This window comes from Lissotriton vulgaris, chromosome 5, assembly GCF_964263255.1.
Source record: "Lissotriton vulgaris chromosome 5, aLisVul1.2, whole genome shotgun sequence".
Lineage (NCBI taxonomy): Eukaryota > Metazoa > Chordata > Amphibia > Caudata > Salamandridae > Lissotriton > Lissotriton vulgaris.
Genome location: NC_141693.1, coordinates 1,965,034,036 through 1,965,053,168, shown reverse-complemented (window position 1 = coordinate 1,965,053,168; position 19,133 = coordinate 1,965,034,036). Strand labels below are relative to the sequence as shown.

The 19,133-nt window shown below is 48.5% G+C and overlaps 1 protein-coding gene across 2 annotated transcripts in view; it reads left to right on the top strand.

The window, feature by feature from the left end:
• MPIG6B (megakaryocyte and platelet inhibitory receptor G6b) overlaps positions 1-19,133 on the top strand; it is a 291,237-nt gene that overhangs the window by 157,205 nt on the left and 114,899 nt on the right. For both annotated transcript variants that reach the window (XM_086924660.1, XM_086924659.1), the window contains one exon: positions 18,180-18,500. In XM_086924660.1, the coding sequence (XP_086780786.1) occupies positions 18,180-18,500 (321 nt within the window). The remainder of the gene's footprint in view (positions 1-18,179; positions 18,501-19,133) is intronic.

Genomic DNA, 19,133 nt, shown 5'->3' with positions numbered 1-19,133 from the left:
GGCTTTGAAGTAACCAATGTCTATTGCATTTGTGATTTTTCTGTCACCACCTCTTCTAAATTCCTTCTCACTTCCCCACTGAGGTCACTACCTCCTTTCCTTCCTCCCTCTGCTCTCCTACTTGGGGCACAATTTTGTTGCTAAATATGTTTAAAAAGCTGACGCTGGCATATGAAATCTCAGTGTGAATAAATAACACTGTGTATAACCAGAATGTTGTGTTTATACGTTTATAGTTTCTTATGATTAACTTTCTGTGTGTAAACACTACTGTGATGTTACAATACTGGGACCACCTTATTGTATACTGTCCAATACTCAGGTCCCAGTGATTTTGGGTGTACCCCTTTCTTTAATACCACTCCAGCTCAGCCACAAACGTCTGGCTGTTGTAGTTCGGACTGGACTGTTCCCATGGGGCACAGGGTCAGAGCTGATTTGCATAAAGCCATTATCTGACCCAGGGTGGTGTGGAGTGCAAAAAACGATGGATTTAGGCCCAGATCCTTGTACTGGGGTGAATGTAAGACATTGATCTACATTCTGTCCATCAAATTGTTTTTTGTAATTTTCTCCCTGAGTGTACTGGGGTAGCTCAGACGTGGGTCCCAGAGCCTCCACACCACTGGAGTCAAGCTAGCCGGGCTGATGAGAGGTGTTACCTCGAAACCGGTCCGGTCCTCGGATGCTTGATTCCGGTCTGGGAAAGATATGGCTGTTGTAGTTCGGACTGGACTGTTCCCATGGGGCACAGGGTCAGAGCTGATTTGCATAAAGCCATTATCTGACCCAGTGTGGTGTGGAGTGCAAAAGACGATGGATTTAGGCCCAGATCCTTGTACTGGGGTGAATGTAAGACATTGATCTACATTCTGTCCATCAAATTGTTTTTTGTAATTTTCTCCCTGAGTGTACTGGGGTAGCTCAGACGTGGGTCCCAGAGCCTCCACACCACTGGAGTCAAGCTAGCCGGGCTGATGAGAGGTGTTACCTCGAAACCGGTCCGGTCCTCGGATGCTTGATTCCGGTCTGGGAAAGATATGGCTGTTGTAGTTCGGACTGGACTGTTCCCATGGGGCACAGGGTCAGAGCTGATTTGCATAAAGCCATTATCTGACCCAGTTTGGTGTGGAGTGCAAAACACGATGGATTTAGGCCCAGATCCTTGTACTGGGGTGAATGTAAGACTCCCACTCCTGAGGCGGATAGCCGGGAGCTGTATTCCTCGAGCATATTTTTAAAATTTTAACCTTTGAGTGTGCAAATAATTGTGTATTTTACTTAAAGCAGCCTAACCTTCAGTCCATGTTGACACTGACTTAGGAGCCTGCTGATCACGAGCACCGCCTCCCTCGCCTCGCCAAAACGCCCTCTGGCCGCCGCCATTGACGGCGTGCAACGAGGCCACGCCCCCTCTCTGGCCACGCCCCCCCGCCGAGCTTAAAAGCGCTGAATGCGAGCGCATTTGTAAGACTCCCACTCCTGAGGCGGATAGCCGGGAGCTGTATTCCTCGAGCATATTTTTAAAATTTTAACCTTTGAGTGTGCAAATAATTGTGTATTTTACTTAAAGCAGCCTAACCTTCAGTCCATGTTGACACTGACTTAGGAGCCTGCTGATCACGAGCAGCGCCTCCCTCGCCTCGCCAAAACGCCCTCTGGCCGCCGCCATTGACGGCGTGCAACGAGGCCACGCCCCCCGACGAGCTTAAAAGCGCTGAATGCGAGCGCATTTGTAAGACTCCCACTCCTGAGGCGGATAGCCGGGAGCTGTATTCCTCGAGCATATTTTTAAAATTTTAACCTTTGAGTGTGCAAATAATTGTGTATTTTACTTAAAGCAACCTAACCTTCAGTCCATGTTGACACTGACTTAGGAGCCTGCTGATCACGAGCAGCGCCTCCCTCGCCTCGCCAAAACGCCCTCTGGCCGCCGCCATTGACGGCGTGCAACGAGGCCACGCCCCCTCTCTGGCCACGCCCCCCCCCCGCCGAGCTTAAAAGCGCTGAATGAGAGCGCATTTGTAAGACTCCCACTCCTGAGGCGGATAGCCGGGAGCTGTATTCCTCGAGCATATTTTTAAAATGTTAACCTTTGAGTGTGCAAATAATTGTGTATTTTACTTAAAGCAGCCTAACCTTCAGTCCATGTTGACACTGACTTAGGAGCCTGCTGATCACGAGCAGCGCCTCCCTCGCCTCGCCAAAACGCCCTCTGGCCGCCGCCATTGACGGCGTGCAACGAGGCCACGCCCCCTCTCTGGCCACGCCCCCCCACCGAGCTTAAAAGCGCTGAATGCGAGCGCATTTGTAAGACTCCCACTCCTGAGGCGGATAGCCGGGAGCTGTATTCCTCGAGCATATTTTTTAAATTTTAACCTTTGAGTGTGCAAATAATTGTGTATTTTACTTAAAGCAGCCTAACCTTCAGTCCATGTTGACACTGACTTAGGAGCCTGCTGATCACGAGCAGCGCCTCCCTCGCCTCGCCAAAACGCCCTCTGGCCGCCGCCATTGATGGCGTGCAACGAGGCCACGCCCCCTCTCTGGCCACACACCCCCGCCTCCCCACACTACAAAAATGTGCCATTGAAGGAAGCGCAGCGGACGAGCGCAGCGGGAGCGCCGTTTGCGCGCCGTTTGCGCGCCTAAGGCAAGCCCGTCTGCGCCCATCCGCGACCGGCCTGCGACCAGCGCCAGCCATGATGCCCGCGCCCACGCTCACAAACAAAGGATAGTCTGGTCCAGTGCTGAGCTCCGGGCTCTGAATGCTGCTACTATCTGTCAGGCGCCTGAACTCAATCTGGCGACTCAGGCTCTCCCTCCCCATTGCCCACGCTGCCATAAGTCTCTAGGCACAGTCTCTTCTCTAACAACCTCACTCTTCAAAAAAGCTAGCAAACCTTCTCGTAACACCCCCTCCACCCAACTTAGGATCGGATTACTTAACTGCAGATCTCTTCCCAAGCATGCTAATGATCTATGCTTGCTCATAACGGACTCACATTGGGATGCTCTTTGCCTCACAGAGACATGGCTCAATGAAGACAACATGGCATCCATTTCGCTAGCAATCCCGCCAGGCTTTAAAATGAGCTTCTCCAATAGAAAGGAGGGCCGAAGAGGAGGTGGAGTGGCTTTCATTTACAACGAGAATTACACTCTGTTGTCCTCCACTCCCACCACACTCCCAAGCATTGAGGGGCTACGCTTCTGCCTCCAAATTTCCCCCCAACTGTCTCTTACAGGTCTAGTTATGTACAGACCCCCGGACTGTCCGACATCAGCCCTGTGTGAGCTTATGGACTTTATAGTCCTAAACTCTCTAGACCACTCTTACTTTATCGTAGCCGGCGATTTCAATCTCCACGCCGACAATCCTGACTGCCCACAGGCTTCCCATCTTATCTCTACCCTGCAATCGGCCAATCTGACTCAAGCTATTACAGGCCCCACGCATCGGGCAGGGCATATGCTCGATCTTTTCTTTTCCAACATACTGAACACAACAGCCTCCTCTCCGCTACCGCTGCTCTGGACGGATCACTACCTAACTACCATGGCCATCTCAATCCCCCCCCAATCTCAGAGCACTGGAAAGCGATCCTATGTGCGGAGAAAATGGGACAATCTAACAGCGGACAAACTATGTCCAGCACTTCGCGCGACCCCCATACCCCTTACCTCGGATGCAAACTCCGATGCTGCTTCTCTGAACTTGTGGATAAGCAAAACAGTGGACTCTATAGCGCCGGCCAGTATTGCCACGTCACGCAGAGAATCTCCCTCTGCACCGTGGTTCACCCCTGAACTCAAGGCCGAAAAAAGTAAATGTAAAAAACTGGAACGCCTTTGGCGAGCTAACTATTGCGACTCAGCCAAATCCAGCTATAAAAAAGCCCTTCATGCTTTACACTTATCCATTAAAAAAAGCCAAGAAAAACTTCTTTGAGGCCTCCATCCTACAGGCGGAACAATCAAGCAAAGAAGTATTCAAGATTGTTCAATCCTTTTTCAAGCCCAGAGCTATCGAGACGGATATCATCCCTTCAGTAAATCTTTGCGAATCCATTTCAGACTTTTTTGATACCAAAATTTTAAAAGTCTATGACACTTTTACAGACCCTGAGCAGACATTAATGGATGAGCTAAGAGTCTCTGAGTGCCCCATTACCCCTTTAAATCAATTTCAGCCTATTACCCTCTCTGAAGCAGTAAAAGAAATACAAAAATGTAAATCGGGAGGCCCGGACGATCCCTGCCCACCTAAACTGTGGAAACTAATGTCGGAAGCAATTGCAGCTCCCCTCCTACACATATGGAACACGTCCATTGCTACGGGCACGTTTCCGGACTGTTGGAAACAGGCCACACTTCTCCCGCTGAAAAAAAAACCCCAAGGTGCACCGGATGATCTGAACAATCTCCGACCCATCTCTCTCCTTGCAGCCCCCGGCAAAATGCTTGAAAAAATAATCCAGCGGCAGCTTAACAAATTTATTGAAGACAGCGGTGCCCTACATGAAACTCAGTCGGCTTTAGGGCCGGCTTCAGCACCGAGACGGCCCTCATTGAGGTTGCCGAGTCTATCAGGTGGTCCTTAGATTCAGGGGCATCAGCAATGCTGGTGCTCCTGGATCTATCAGCTGCTTTTGATACTGTAGATCACAGCAGATTGCTGACCCGACTTAAGGACATAGGTATTGGAGACAAAGCTCTCAACTGGCTACTCTCCTACCTCACTAATCGCTCCCAGAAAGTGGCCTTGGGCCCCTTCTCTTCTGGACCAAAAAATCTCTGGTGTGGCGTCCCACAAGGGTCGGCACTCAGCCCCCTGCTGTTTAATGTCTATTTGGCCCCGCTCTTCACCTTGATTGCCAAATGGGGGGTCAAGGCAATATCCTACGCGGACGACACGCAATTAGTCTTCCCATACACAGACACGTCCGAGGCAGCACTTAGCAAAATCAGGGGCTGTCTGCAAGACGTGGCCAAATGGATGAACACAAACAAACTTAAAATGAACGCGAGCAAAACGGAGGTGCTATTCTTTGGAAACCCCAAACATCCCCCTCCGGATCTGTGGTGGCCAACGGAAATGGGCCCTGCCCCATCTCCCAGCCCCCATGCAAAAAATCTAGGTGTAAAATGGGATGAGAAGTTGTCTTTCTTGCCGCATATACAACAGCTCACCGCTGGCTGCCTGCATAAACTCAAAAATTTGCGGAAATTTCTGCCTTTGCTACCAGTCGAGTGCCGAAAAACGGTTGTTCACGCAACAATCACTTCTCGACTCGATTATTCTAATGGCCTCTATCTTGGTCTACCTAAATATGCGGTGCAACGCTTACAAATCGTGCAGAATGCGGCTGCGAGATTAATAAAACGGGTCCCTTTTAAGCAGCACATCTCTCCGCATCTGCACGAGCTGCACTGGCTACCAGTGGCAAGCAGAATTAAGTTCAAAGTGTTAACCCTGGCTTTCAGGGCGCTAAAAGGCACGTGTCCAAATTATCTGAAACTCCGACTTCCCCGCTACCACCAAAAACGTGAGCTACGCTCAAACTCCCTACTCAAGCTAACTGTACCGCGCGTAAGGAAAGCGAGACTTGGAGGCAGGTCCTTTTCGGCCGGCACGGCGAAACTTTGGAATACCCTGCCTCCTGCCATCCAATCCGCCACGTCAGAAGCAAGCTTTAGGAAACTCCTAAAAACCTGGCTTTTTATGCAATAATCCTGCCCCCCCTCCTGACTACTTACTCTTGTTGTGGGACTCGCTAGCGCCGGGACACCTCCCCAGAGGTAGCTGTTCGCGCTCAATAAGTTTCTGTATTATTATTATTATTATTATTGATCTACATTCTGTCCATCAAATTGTTTTTTGTAATTTTCTCCCTGAGTGTACTGGGGTAGCTCAGACGTGGGTCCCAGAGCCTCCACACCACTGGAGTCAAGCTAGCCGGGCTGATGAGAGGTGTTACCTCGAAACCGGTCCGGTCCTCGGATGCTTGATTCCGGTCTGGGAAAGATATGGCTGTTGTAGTTCAGACTGGACTGTTCCCATGGGGCACAGGGTCAGAGCTGATTTGCATAAAGCCATTATCTGACCCAGGGTGGTGTGGAGTGCAAAAAACGATGGATTTAGGCCCAGATCCTTGTACTGGGGTGAATGTAAGACATTGATCTACATTCTGTCCATCAAATTGTTTTTTGTAATGTTCTTGGAACAGCGCATTAGCCATATTTTGACTGTCCTCTCTGCACCTGATGCAACCTTTTAAAAGTGCACCGCAGTGTAGGCCGGGGCATTGCAACCTACACCTCGGGCCTCATTTATGAGGCCTCTTGAGCCACCGCAACATCACTTTTTGTGACGCTCCAGTGGCACAGAAGCCTGCTCCTTATTTACGAGGCAGCACTAAGCCACTTCTTTTGATCTCTTTAACACAGTTTTCCGCATTGAAGGTCTGCAATGGGTGTTGCTGGAGGCGTTCCCAGCAACATCCATGGCTTTATGACATTGCCCCAGATTTATGAGAAATTGTAAATCTGAGGCAGCGCCAACAACGTACACCTCCCCAGGGGAAGTGAAAGAATGTTACAACAAGGAGAAATATCTTTATTTCTTCTCTTTCTTTCCTTTTTCTATGTGTGCTGAATTCTGCAGCACTCATAGAAAGAGGGACAAGCATTGGCATAGCCAATAGGTCTCGCTTTTGGGACCTTATAAGTATTTAGCTATGCAGCACAATATCCCTGGTACAACAACATCAACTGTTGCATGGCGAAACACTTATAAGGTCCCAAAGGCGAGACATATTGGCTATGCCAATGCTTGTTCTTTCTCTGACTGCAATATGAGAGGATTTTGTAACATGAACTATATGACAATCGCTATCTCGTAGGGGTATGACAACAATCTCAATCTCGCTAGGGTACAGGGAATGTGAAAGGAAAGGATGTAGGATCTCATTTTTTTCCTAACATACAACAAAATGTAAATGCCTATAAATGAACTGTACAGTTCAAGTCAAGTCAAATAATACTTTATTCGGTTCAAATTTTCAAAACCATAAAAGTACAGACATACATAAAAAAGGTCCAGACATTAGAGTTCATCATTAAAGAAAATAGTTACAATTTAGAAAAGCAGCAAGATAAAACATTACAGAATAAAAACCAAATGGTTGGAACATGAACTACACCCAATTGATCTTTTTGCCCATTCTCATTGCAATGGTTAAAAACTTGGCCACATTGTAGATTTCCCAGATGTTAGTTAGCATCTGGAGATATAACACCGCTGGTTTGACCTGCCTAAATCCCTTCCCCTTCAGCAGGGGAATGATGAATTTTTCCCTAATGATTTTAAAATGGGTACAAAAAAACAGAAAATGGGCGGTGTCCATAATTGAGTAACCGTCACAATTGCATACGCTCAGTGCCGAGTCCCTGGTCCAACCAGGGCGACCACAAATTAGTAAGTGAACCTTATTTAATCGGAACTTGGTGAGGAGGTACCTGTGGGTTGGGTTATTTACAACTTTCAGGTAAAGCTCCGGTTCACAATCTGAGGAAACAATCAATTGGTGTGACCTAACAGAAGATTTTTTCAACTCCTTGCTTTCTCTGTCCATTCCACTGTGTAGCAAGAAGGTGTTTTTAGCCCACTTCAAGTCGGCCTTGACGAGGGCAGAGGGATTGCGGAACAATTCAGGCCTGCCCAGTTTATCACAGGACTGTTCGACGTATTTTAGCCAGGGAATCTTATTCCAATGATCTAGTTTTAAACAATCCTTCAAAATTTCATGGTTGACATCAATCTCTGAGTTAAGCCACACAGATATCCATTTCAGGAGGGGGGCCATAGCAATTCGATCCTCCAAGAAATCCACCCCACATTCCTGATGAACAATGAAATTAGCTGTGGATGTTGGTAAAGAGAGAATGGACTTCAAGAAGTTGTCTTCAATCACTTGGAGGGATTTAGTGGGCATAATGCCCCACAGGTCCGCGCCATACATAGCAATAGCTATGCATTTAGCGGCGTACACTTTTAGGACAGCCTCTATTGGCTTCACCCCGATTTTGCGTGAGAAACCAAGGACTGCGGATATAGCGCGCATCAAGACCTTTTTTTTCTCCAGCAATTGGGGAAGCCAGGTGGAGCGATCGTCGAACACTACGCCCAGATAGGGGAATCTTGAGACTCTAGATAGTTTATGTCCATTGCAATGTATAGACAAGGCGCGCTTTTTGGCCTTAACATGTGTTCCGACCACCATTACATGGGATTTGCCAAAGTTAATACTGAGGTCCAGGTTTGTCATGAACTTATAAAAGGAATTCAGCAGACTTTGCAAACCCACCGCAGTTCTAGCTATAAGAGCCGCATCATCTGCGTATAGTAATGCGGGCAGTGTATATTTCCCCGCTCTGGGTATATCTTTACAGGCTAGATCCAATGTTCCACCCAAGTTATTAATGTATAAGGTGAACAGCAGGGGAGCAAGAATGCAACCCTGCCTAACACCATTAGTGATATGGATTTTCCCTGTACAATTCCCTTTTCTGTCATAACGAACAGTGGCGGTGAGGTCCTTGTGAAGGTCTGCCAAAAAGTACACAATGTTTGGATCGATGCCTATACTGAGGAGCTGGGCCCACAGCTTGGACCTGTTCACTCGGTCGAAAGCCGAGGACAGATCCATAAAGGCAATGAATAGGGAGCCTGGTTTAGCTTGAGTATATTTTCCGATCAGCAATTGTAAATTTAAACTCTGATCGATAGTGCTCCTTCCTTTTCTAAAGCCATACTGAGTTGGGGACAAGGTATTAGTCTCCTCTAACCAATCATTGAGTTTACTAAGGACCACTCTCCCTATGACCTTAACCGCAGAGTCTATCAGGGATATGGGGCGGTAATTTCCCGGGTCCCCCCTGTCACCTTTTTTAAAAATAGGCACTATAACAGATTGGGACCAGGAATCAGGAATACCCGTTTTAAAAATGCTATTAAAAACTCTAGCTAAAATTTTGGACCAGAATAAAATATCCACTTTAAAAAGGTCAGCTGGGACCCCGTCCGGCCCCGGAGCCTTGTTGCTGGTCATTTTTTCAATGGCTAAACCCACCTCTTCCTCATCCACCGTTAAGCTGTACGGGAGCTGAAGAAAACTAGTCGTATCCTCAGCCCCGTTAGCTTCCTGCTCATACACAGATTTAAAGTGCGAGTGCCATTTATCTTCTTGGATGCCACAATCTAAATCGCTATTGCATGTATCTACGAAATATGGTTGATTTACCACGGCCCAGAATTTGGTGCTACTTTTTAAGACATCAATTGAGGTCAGGTCGGCCCAGGCATCCTCTCTGATCTCACGCCGCCTTTTCTCAATGGTAGTCTTATATGCTTTCCTAAGGGTAGCCACAAGTTTTCTATCTACAGGGCTAGATTTTAAAGCTAGTTTTAATTTGTGGTTGGCAGCAGAGCATTTACTGTCGAACCAGCCTACCCTATCCTGATTTTTCCTTTTGCAATGTTGTGTCAGATTAGACACGATGTTAATGCATACCCTCTTATATGCGTCTAAGACCTCAGTGTCCCCCGCCTGGTCATTTAAACAGAGTTCAAGATCCTCCTGACTATTTAAACACAAATTGCCAAAGAAATCCTCAGGAATTATTTTGCACCATTTAATTCGCCGTGCCTGATCAGTTGATCGTAAGTCACATTTGTCAACCAGACCCAAGCTAGTGTCATTAAGTTCTAATACATTTCTAACTTTAAGTACAACAAGATTATGATCACTAAAATGGGATCTAACAACGGTATAACAGATAATATGACTACTGCAAATACTGCTCACAAAAATATAATCAATAGTAGACCCGCTACCATGACCCGTGAAGGTTGGAATGTCCTCTCCCCCCCCAGAAGGCAACATTAAACCATTTTCGGCTAACAGAGATTCTAAGAAAACGCCCTGTTCTGAATGTTCAAAATGGGTATTTTCATCATCAGGGGAACCAAAAAGAAGGTTAGGGGGACAGTCTTCCTGGCAGCCGTGTACATTAAAATCTCCTAATAAAATAACAATACAATTAGCCTTCATGGACTCTTGAAACTTAATTAAAAAAGAGTTTAGCCTCTGCAGATTGTCAACTGAGTTTTCTCTATCAAAAGAGTTATAGAAGTTCACTAATAATACAGCATTTGAACTCCTATATGTAATTAAGACTGCAAGGCAGTAAGGGCTACCAGTGGGGATTTCTTTATAGGAGCCTGAAATTTTTGCTGATATCAGGGTGATCAGACCACCTCTAGCCCGCCCTCTCAGTGAATTTACGGCAGGGAGGGAAAAGGTGGTGTATCCATCCAATGTAAGCAAGTTTTCGGTCACCCACGTTTCTTGCATAGCAACAATGTCCATGGAGCCTATGAGATCTCTCCAGTGAGGGTCATCGATTTTATTCCTGAGGCCCGCTATGTTCCATGAGGCCATAGTGATCCCCTGCCTGCCTTCTTTATTTCCATCAGTTACGGACAAATCTGTCCCCCCCTCCATGAACTGTTCTGCAATGGACATTTGCTCAGTACTTAGGTCAGGGTTTAAATCTTCTGGGGAGGGACTACTCTGTGAGGTGGTGTGTGGGGAAGTTAGAGATTGTGTTGCATGGTGACCCAGTGTTTGTCAATCTACCCAGTCCATATAGGACGGGTGATCGTAATGATTGAACGTGGGGACATTAAAGTAATTTTCCTGCCCATTTACGTAGTGATGGTCATGGTGTGGATATTTGTTTTGGGGGCCCGCAAAAAAACCACCCTGAAAAGGACCAGCTCTTCTTCTCCTGACCATGGTCCACCCGTCTTCCCCCCCCTCCTCCCAGCCACGTGATTGAACCTCCCAGGGGGGATTAAACCTCTGTCTATGATTGAGCTCCTGAGGGCCCTTTAACCAACTCCATCTTTTGTCCGGTTGGTTCCCTTGGACATAAAAGTAGGAGAGAGGCCTAGCCGTGACCGTACTCGCCTGATGGCGCGGGGTACCGGCACAAATGTAGTTTACTGTTTGTGGGTGCTCAAAGGTGACCACCACGCAGTCACCTTGTAGATTTTTCCTGTTGCCTCCCACCCAAGGTGCTCTCTCCACCATTAAGATGTTGCTAGGCATGCCGGGCGGTAAAGGAAAATTTTTAGACAGCCAGTGACACACCTTATTTTTTAGGGTTTGGTAAGACTCCGTTTCAGTTTGCCCAAGTTCAGTGACCCCTGTCAGGATGACTACATAGGAGCATGCATCCGGGGGAAGATGGATGTTTCTCCGTGATTCTCTCCTTTCCTTAGGTGTCTGATCCAATTTAGGAGTCGGGGGTACAAGGTCTTTAAACTTAACCTGCGGGGCAACCTTAGGATTAACAGGGTTAGGGACTAGTTTAGTGTCAGGAGTTATTAAGGAAGTGCCCCCAGTGGTAATAGAGTTAACAGGATTGGTGGGCGCACTTTTTTTTAGGGATGGGGTATTCTTGTTGACCAGCGGAGGCTTGTTCATGGGCTTTTTTACGGGGGGTATCTTATTATCCAGGCTGAAGCTAGGAGCGCTTATATCTTTATGAATGTTTTTTAAGATGGTTTCTAGACAACGCAGCCTTGCTTCAATAGGTTCGAGCAGGATTTTTAACATTTGGAAGATATTGTTATTTACCATGTTGAAGCTATTCCTATCCTCGTCGCTTCTAACATGGTTGTCTACATCGCCACCTAGATCCAAAATTTCCTCTAAACTACTATCTATGACTGTGTCATCTGGTAAGCTTAAAGACATGGCCACATTGGTATGTTTGAGACCATCAGTGTCAGCAGTGTTAGTCGCCAAAACACTGTTGGGGTTTAGGGTCACCAGGTCTGGGGTAGTCTGGTCTAGGTTCTCTGTGTTCAAAGCTTTCTTTCGCTTACGTGTGACGGGTTTAGACTTTTTTTTGGGTATTGCTCCCTCTTTCAGGCCCCTTTCAAGAGCGTTTTCCAACGAAACATTTCCAGGCTCATTTAGTGAGCCACTCTCAGCTAACAAAGCGAGATTAGGTGTTGCCTCCAAACCTTCTTGTGAGCTAATGTCGTCATGAGCCCCCTCGTTATGTACAATTGCTAAGGTGTTAGGATTTGTTACTGCTTGTGGAGTACGGGCTTGTGCTATGAGGCCTAGAGAGGATCTCCTGGCTAATGCCAGATCTTGAGATACCCTTCTATCCATTAAAATAATCCCCTGATCTATTAAAGCATGGGTCCGAACAATAAAATCATCAAGGGTACCCGTCAGTTTTTTGGCTCCAGCAGCTGCCATGCTTCTGGTCTCTCGACAGTTCATTACAGACCGAACAAAAAATTACAATTACAGTGCAAGGCAGCCGAGGTTACGTGTAAATAATGGGATATGAGTCTCTAATGTTAGTCCCGATAAAAAACACAAATATACCAGTATGCAGACTTACAATTAAGTAGTAGTGGGTCCGTTAGTCCGAAATATAGGGCGGCCAAATGACAAGGGGTGTGGCCCAGACCAGGCTCCTCAGGCCTCTGAGGGCCACAGAGGGCCCGCCCTTTGCCCGGGCTTAGCCCCGGGCGTCCCGCACGCGTCCCGCGTAGCGGATATCAGCTATTGCTAATGAGGAAATGAGGTGGTTGGGGGCGGGGCTACCCGGGAGAGCGTCCAGGTGCAGGGGATGGCTACACAGGGACTCCTGGGAAATGGAGTCCCTGTCCCTCACCTGGTGCTCGCAGCCCGGGCCGAGTGTTTCCTTCTTCGCCCCTGTAGAGCAGCCAAAGTTCTTCCCTTTCCAAAGTTAGCCCAGCAGAGCGGGCGATGCGGGACCCGCGGAGCGGGTTCCGCGAGGTAGGGGATGGAAGGCAAAAGGTCAATCCAGGTCAATCCGGCAACAGGAACGGTGCAGGGGTCATCCACAGAGCTCCCTGATCGGCGGTAGTCAGTGTAAGCGTTTCCCGAGTTGCTGCGGTGGACGGCAGCTTTTACTCCGGCGGTCGGGGGCGGGGCTACCCGGGAGAGCGTCCAGGTGCAGGGGATGGCTACACAGGGACTCCTGGGAAATGGAGTCCCTGTCCCTCACCTGGTGCTCGCAGCCCGGGCCGAGTGTTTCCTTCTTCGCCCCTGTAGAGCAGCCAAAGTTCTTCCCTTTCCAAAGTTAGCCCAGCAGAGCGGGCGATGCGGGACCCGCGGAGCGGGTTCCGCGAGGTAGGGGATGGAAGGCAAAAGGTCAATCCAGGTCAATCCGGCAACAGGAACGGTGCAGGGGTCATCCACAGAGCTCCCTGATCGGCGGTAGTCAGTGTAAGCGTTTCCCGAGTTGCTGCGGTGGACGGCAGCTTTTACTCCGGCGGTCGGGGGCGGGGCTACCCGGGAGAGCGTCCAGGTGCAGGGGATGGCTACACAGGGACTCCTGGGAAATGGAGTCCCTGTCCCTCACCTGGTGCTCGCAGCCCGGGCCGAGTGTTTCCTTCTTCGCCCCTGTAGAGCAGCCAAAGTTCTTCCCTTTCCAAAGTTAGCCCAGCAGAGCGGGCGATGCGGGACCCGCGGAGCGGGTTCCGCGAGGTAGGGGATGGAAGGCAAAAGGTCAATCCAGGTCAATCCGGCAACAGGAACGGTGCAGGGGTCATCCACAGAGCTCCCTGATCGGCGGTAGTCAGTGTAAGCGTTTCCCCTGTACAGTTATTTCATAATATATCAGCTGTTAGGAAAGGGGAAATGAAGCACTTTTTTTGCAAATCTGAAGTGTGATGGAAACAAAGATTGTAATAGGATTAAAAAGTAACCAAGACACTGCATTTGGTGATTGTTGGACTTGGCCCTTTTTGCAGGGTCATCCCTGAACTTTTTGCCTTCCTCCTGTATTTTGTCTGACCTGTTTTTGTTGGTTTTATGACTCTGGGCACTTTACCACTGCCAATCAGTGCTAAAGTGCAAATGCTCTCCATATTGAAAATTGTTGTATGGATTAGTGATTCCATGATTGGCAGGTTTGGTTTACTTATCAGAGCCTGGTACAGTGCACTGAGTGTGCCTAGGACTTGTGAACCAAAGTTGGTTTTAACATTCTGTGTTTGAAAATACCACTTTTAGAAAGTAGGTATTTTCTTGTCTAACTATCCAAATCTGCTGCTGCTAGGTTGTGTATTCCTTGTCTGAAGTTTGAGTGACAGGGCTGGGGGATTCCAGGAGACAGGGTGAGTCCGCCCAGTGGTGAATAAAGAGATCTGCATCTAGATGAGAGGGAGGAGTTGCACCTGGGACCTGAATAGGACTGTGACTGCCCCACCCACAGTGCTGGCTCCGCCCCCTGTGGTGCATCTGATGTCTCTGCCCTGCACTGTGAAAGGAGAGAACAAATCATGTCAACAGATTGCTCCAGGGCTGTGCCTTTCCTCCACAATACTGGCTCCACCTCCTGTGGGGCGTCTGATGTTTCTGCCCTGCATTGTGACAGGAAAGATAGAGTCATGTAAACAGAGTGCTCAAGAACTGGTTTAGACTGGACAAAGGCCCTTCTGCCCTCAGAGGACAAAGGAGTTTGGGGTATAACTATTGGGACCCTAATCCCAAGAGATTAGATCACATTTGGACTACAAGAAGAAACCTTTGCTAAGGAGAGGAACCTGAAGAATCTGAGGAGAGACTACCCCTAAGCTGAAGTGCTGCTTGGGGGATTGGCCTGCAGTGGTTGCCTGACTGCCCAAGAAAGGAGAAAGAACTTTGTGTACTTTATTTTCAACTTGTGAAGAATCTCCAAGGGCTTGGAAAAGAGGTTGCCTCCTGCTGAAGTCTCAGGGACAACATACTTCAACCCTCAGCTCCCCAGGGTTCTTTGGAAGTGCCAGCTGCTGTTTTGGGCCTTCTGAGGGACTGCGTGTCGCATGGAGCTGGAAGCGCGACTCAACAAGGAAGAAGTGTGTCGCTGTCGCTGCTGCTGCTTTCGCATAGTGAATGTCGGCGCTGTAGCTGTCGTATTGCACCGCATCGAGAAAAGCGTCTCGCAACAAAGAGGAAGTGTGTCGCCGTCGCTGCTGCTGCCGTCGCATCATGAATGTTGGTGCTGTAGCTGTCGTATTGTACCGCATCAGGAGAAGTGTCTCGCAACGAGAAAGAAGCGTGTCGCCATCGCTGCTGCTGCCGTCGCATCTTGGATGTCGCCGCTGTAGCTGTCGTATTGCACTGCATCAAGAAAAGCTCCTCGCATCCACTGAGTAGCGTGCCGCCATTGGAGCTGCTGCCGTCGCATCTTGCATGTCGCTGCTGTAGTTGCCGCATTGTGCAGAAGCCTCTCCCAACGTCAGAGAAGAGTGCCACAGCCGAGGCTGTTGCCGTCGCATCGCTGAACAAGGGTGTCGCCGCTGCAGTTGACGCATCAAACCGATACTTTTCGCATCATCGGAGAAGCGTGTCGCATCTAGAAGATCTTCACGTCTTTATTTCTTTGCACCAGAACTTTGCAGCATTTCCATCGCTGCAACACTTTTGTTGTGGAAGCATCACACATCGTAAGGTACATTAACTTAAAGTGTTACATCTTAAGAACTGAACTGAACTAAGCTAAAAATACAATTTTTAAGTATAGTATTGTGGAATTTTGTTGTTTGTGGTCTTGTGTTAAGTCTTTATAAAGAATACTTATTTTTAATATACAACTGTATGGTGTCCATCTGTAGTGTTGTCACTGGGTTACTGTATGTGGTCACAAATGCTTTACACACTGCCTCTGAGATAATCCTGTCTGCTCGTGCCAAGCTACCAAGGGGGTGAGCTGGGGTTATTTTAGGAGTGTACCCCCTTACCCTGACTAGAGGCAAGGGCCCCTATTTGTCACAAGTACCTACCTGTGCCAATTAGAGACCCCCAAATATAACAATGATGCTCTGTGATAAATGTTGCTGAACTCCAATTTCCACACATTATCATTCGTACACATTTAGTTTTATCAGTAAAACTGCCTGTCTATGCAAATGTAGTGGCTAGTCAAATGTAAAATGTACTGTCTGTAAATGACAGTGCACTACCAAATCATGCTTAAGTAATATATTTGGGCAGTGTGCTTCAAAATGTACCACTGGCTGCATACCACACACCTTTACCACTCTCCTGCTGACATATATATGTCACACTTGTTCTTTGTCTGACACTTGGATTTTTCACAATCTTATGCGTTCAGAAAAGTAACACTAATGGCACCACATTCAGGCACAAAATTGTTCCAGCACTACTCTGCATTAATGCCTGAGCCTGGGCAGGCGGCAGCAGGTCGCTAACTAAAAGACAGCAGACTTACTCCAAGGACTAGCTGCTTTGATTCGTGCTTTGACCAGAACATTGAGGTGGAAATGAGTTCTGAAGGACCCACAAGGTACAATCAAACGCTGTTCAAAGGTTATTGAGGAGGGGGCCATCTTTGGGCTCGAGACACAACCCTGCACAGCACGGTCAGCTCAGCATGTGTCTAAGAAAGCAAGAAGCCCCGGGAGCAGCGCGTGTGATGCTCGCAAATCATTCACAGCATCCACGAAACCCTACAAAACGTATATTTTATTCCACCGCAGCGCCTTGTGCCGTTAGAGGTGTGTGTGGGGGTGCATTGGCAGCGCTCCATGTGGTACTTCAGGAGAGGCTCCAGAGATGATGGTGGCACAGCTGTGCAAGGGTTAAAGGCGCGTAGACAGGCACTGTGTACAAACACCGTGCCCCCTGGTGGGTCTGTGCTGCTGAGATGGAAAACAAGGGGGTTCTGAGGCCTAGTTGCCATGGCTCTCTTATGAAGCAGCCAAATGATCTGTAATAACAAGAAATTGAAAGCAATACTTGAGTTGATTGAGCAATGATTGGAGGACCCGGTAGGAAAAAAAAAACAAGTTTGATGAGAGGCAGCACGGGGAGGGGCGAGAGGAGGGGGCCTGTGCCTGTTTCCCTTGCGGGAGCGAGCAGGAACCATCTGTTAACTACAAACAGATGGTTTGAAAACTCGCTCCCGCAAAGGAATCGCCAAACGTGTACGCGTTGCCATTCAAATCAATGCAATGCGTGCACATTTTTGACTGCAAAACTCAATTGATTTCTAAAGGTCTTTTTCCTAAGTAGCGCATGCGTACTGCGTAGCCGAGACCTGAAAAAGCCCCTCTAATGATTGTTTTTGTGCGGGAAGGTTTCCCTTCATGCACAAAAATAATCATTCCCGCAACACAGGCACCCTTGCACCGCGGCGCAAAGGTACCTTCGTTGGCGCATGGCAGCTCATTGAGCACCAGCACAGGGTAAAAGGACAGGAACGCACCAGATCTAATAGATGCCGTGCATTCCTGCCCTTTTCTTTTGTCGTACGGCAGCGTAGCAGGAGAGCCTGTGGCGCTGCCCTACGGCGAAACCTCATGAATGAGGCCCTTACTATATATTCTGTGGCTTATTTTCCCGCCCCTTGCGCTGCTGGTGAATCGCTTTTTCGACACACCTATGTCACAGTGTGCTGCCCCATATTTACAAGTCCACACAAAACCACGCTGAGTGGCTTTTCATGGCCTTGTATTTGAATCCCCATTTCATGCACCACTTTGCATGAAAGGGGCGGGACATGAGTGTTGCTGTCGGTGTTCCCACGTAACACCCATGGAATTAGAAACATTCCCAGATTTATGAGGGAATGCGTCAGAGTCCTACACCTCCCCAAGGGAGGCGTAAGGAGGCGCTATGAACAAAAATACTTTTATTTCTTCTTGTTTTTTCCTCTCTCCATGTGTACTGCAGAATGCACATAGGAAGATGAAAACACCATCAATGATTGTTTTTGTGCAGGAAGGGAGACCTTCCTACACAAAAACAATAATCCCCGCCACACAGGCTCCCTTGCACGGTGGAAGGGAGCCTGCATTGGTGCATGGCATCCAATCCAGCCAGCGCAGTGGAAGAGGACAGGGATGCGTCAAATTGTTGTAAATATGACGCGTCCCTGTGCATTTAAAATGATGCAGCTCGGAGCAGAAAAATGGCATGCGGCGCCAACACTGCGTCATTTTGTTGTGAATAAGGCCCCGTGATTGTAACTGGGTTGGCCCAAAACTATGTTTAGCGTGAGGTCCCCCACAACGCAGGGGCCTCGTCTGTCACGGCCATGTTTGTCTCTTTTAGAGTCTTGGGTGAATGCGAGAGCCGGCGATGAAGCGATGATCTCCTGCGCACTGGACATCGAGGTTACGATGCGAGAGTGGAGATGGGCGCCCCGCTACCCCCGCTGCGTCACTACCGGGTCCACGGAGGCGGTCTTTTACAGGTCATCTGTCTACCCATGGTGGGTGGACACCGAAGACACCTTCCACGGCCGCCTCAGGGTCTCAAACTACAACAAACGAGAATTAACGCTGCTGGACCCGAGAGTGAATGATTCTGGAACTTTCTACTGCGTCGGCGAAGACAACAAGTCCAGCAGCGACCACCTGTCTGTCAGTCACGGTGAGGACTTTACTGGGAAGGAAATTCAAAAGAGACATCTGGGTGTGGGAGAGAGAGAGAAGGGGTAGCAGAGAGAAAGAGAGACACTAGGACTGTGAATGGCAGAGGAGCTAGGGAACGAAAGAGAGAGGTCACAACAGCAGATGGCTAGATGACAGTATACAGGAGGAGGAACATAAAAAGAGAGTATGTGTGAGAGAGTCTCAGAGACGAGAGATTGAGGCCTTCCCTGAGAGACTGCAGTGCATGTGAGAGTCTCTTTCAGGAAGCACTGCTGCTCATGTGAGGGTTTGTAAGGAGAGACTGAGTGCAACGAAAGAGTGAGAGATTCGGAGATAGTGTGTTAGTGAAGAGACAGAGTCTCTGGTGACAGGCAGAGATAGAGAGCTGTGTGTGGGAGAGTCTCTGAGAGGAGGAGAGCCAGGGTCCGGAGACAGAGACAGCCATTTGTGCATGTGAGAATGTGTGAGAAGAGAGGGACGGACCCCAAGCTAGAGGCAGCTGCCAGAGCGGAAGTGTCTCACAGGGAAAATGTAGTGACCCACTGTAACAGGCAGTTGTATGTGAGAGCCTGTGAGTGGAGAGTTAGAGAGGCCAGTCTTGAGGGACAGCTGGGTCTGTGAGAGTCTGTGA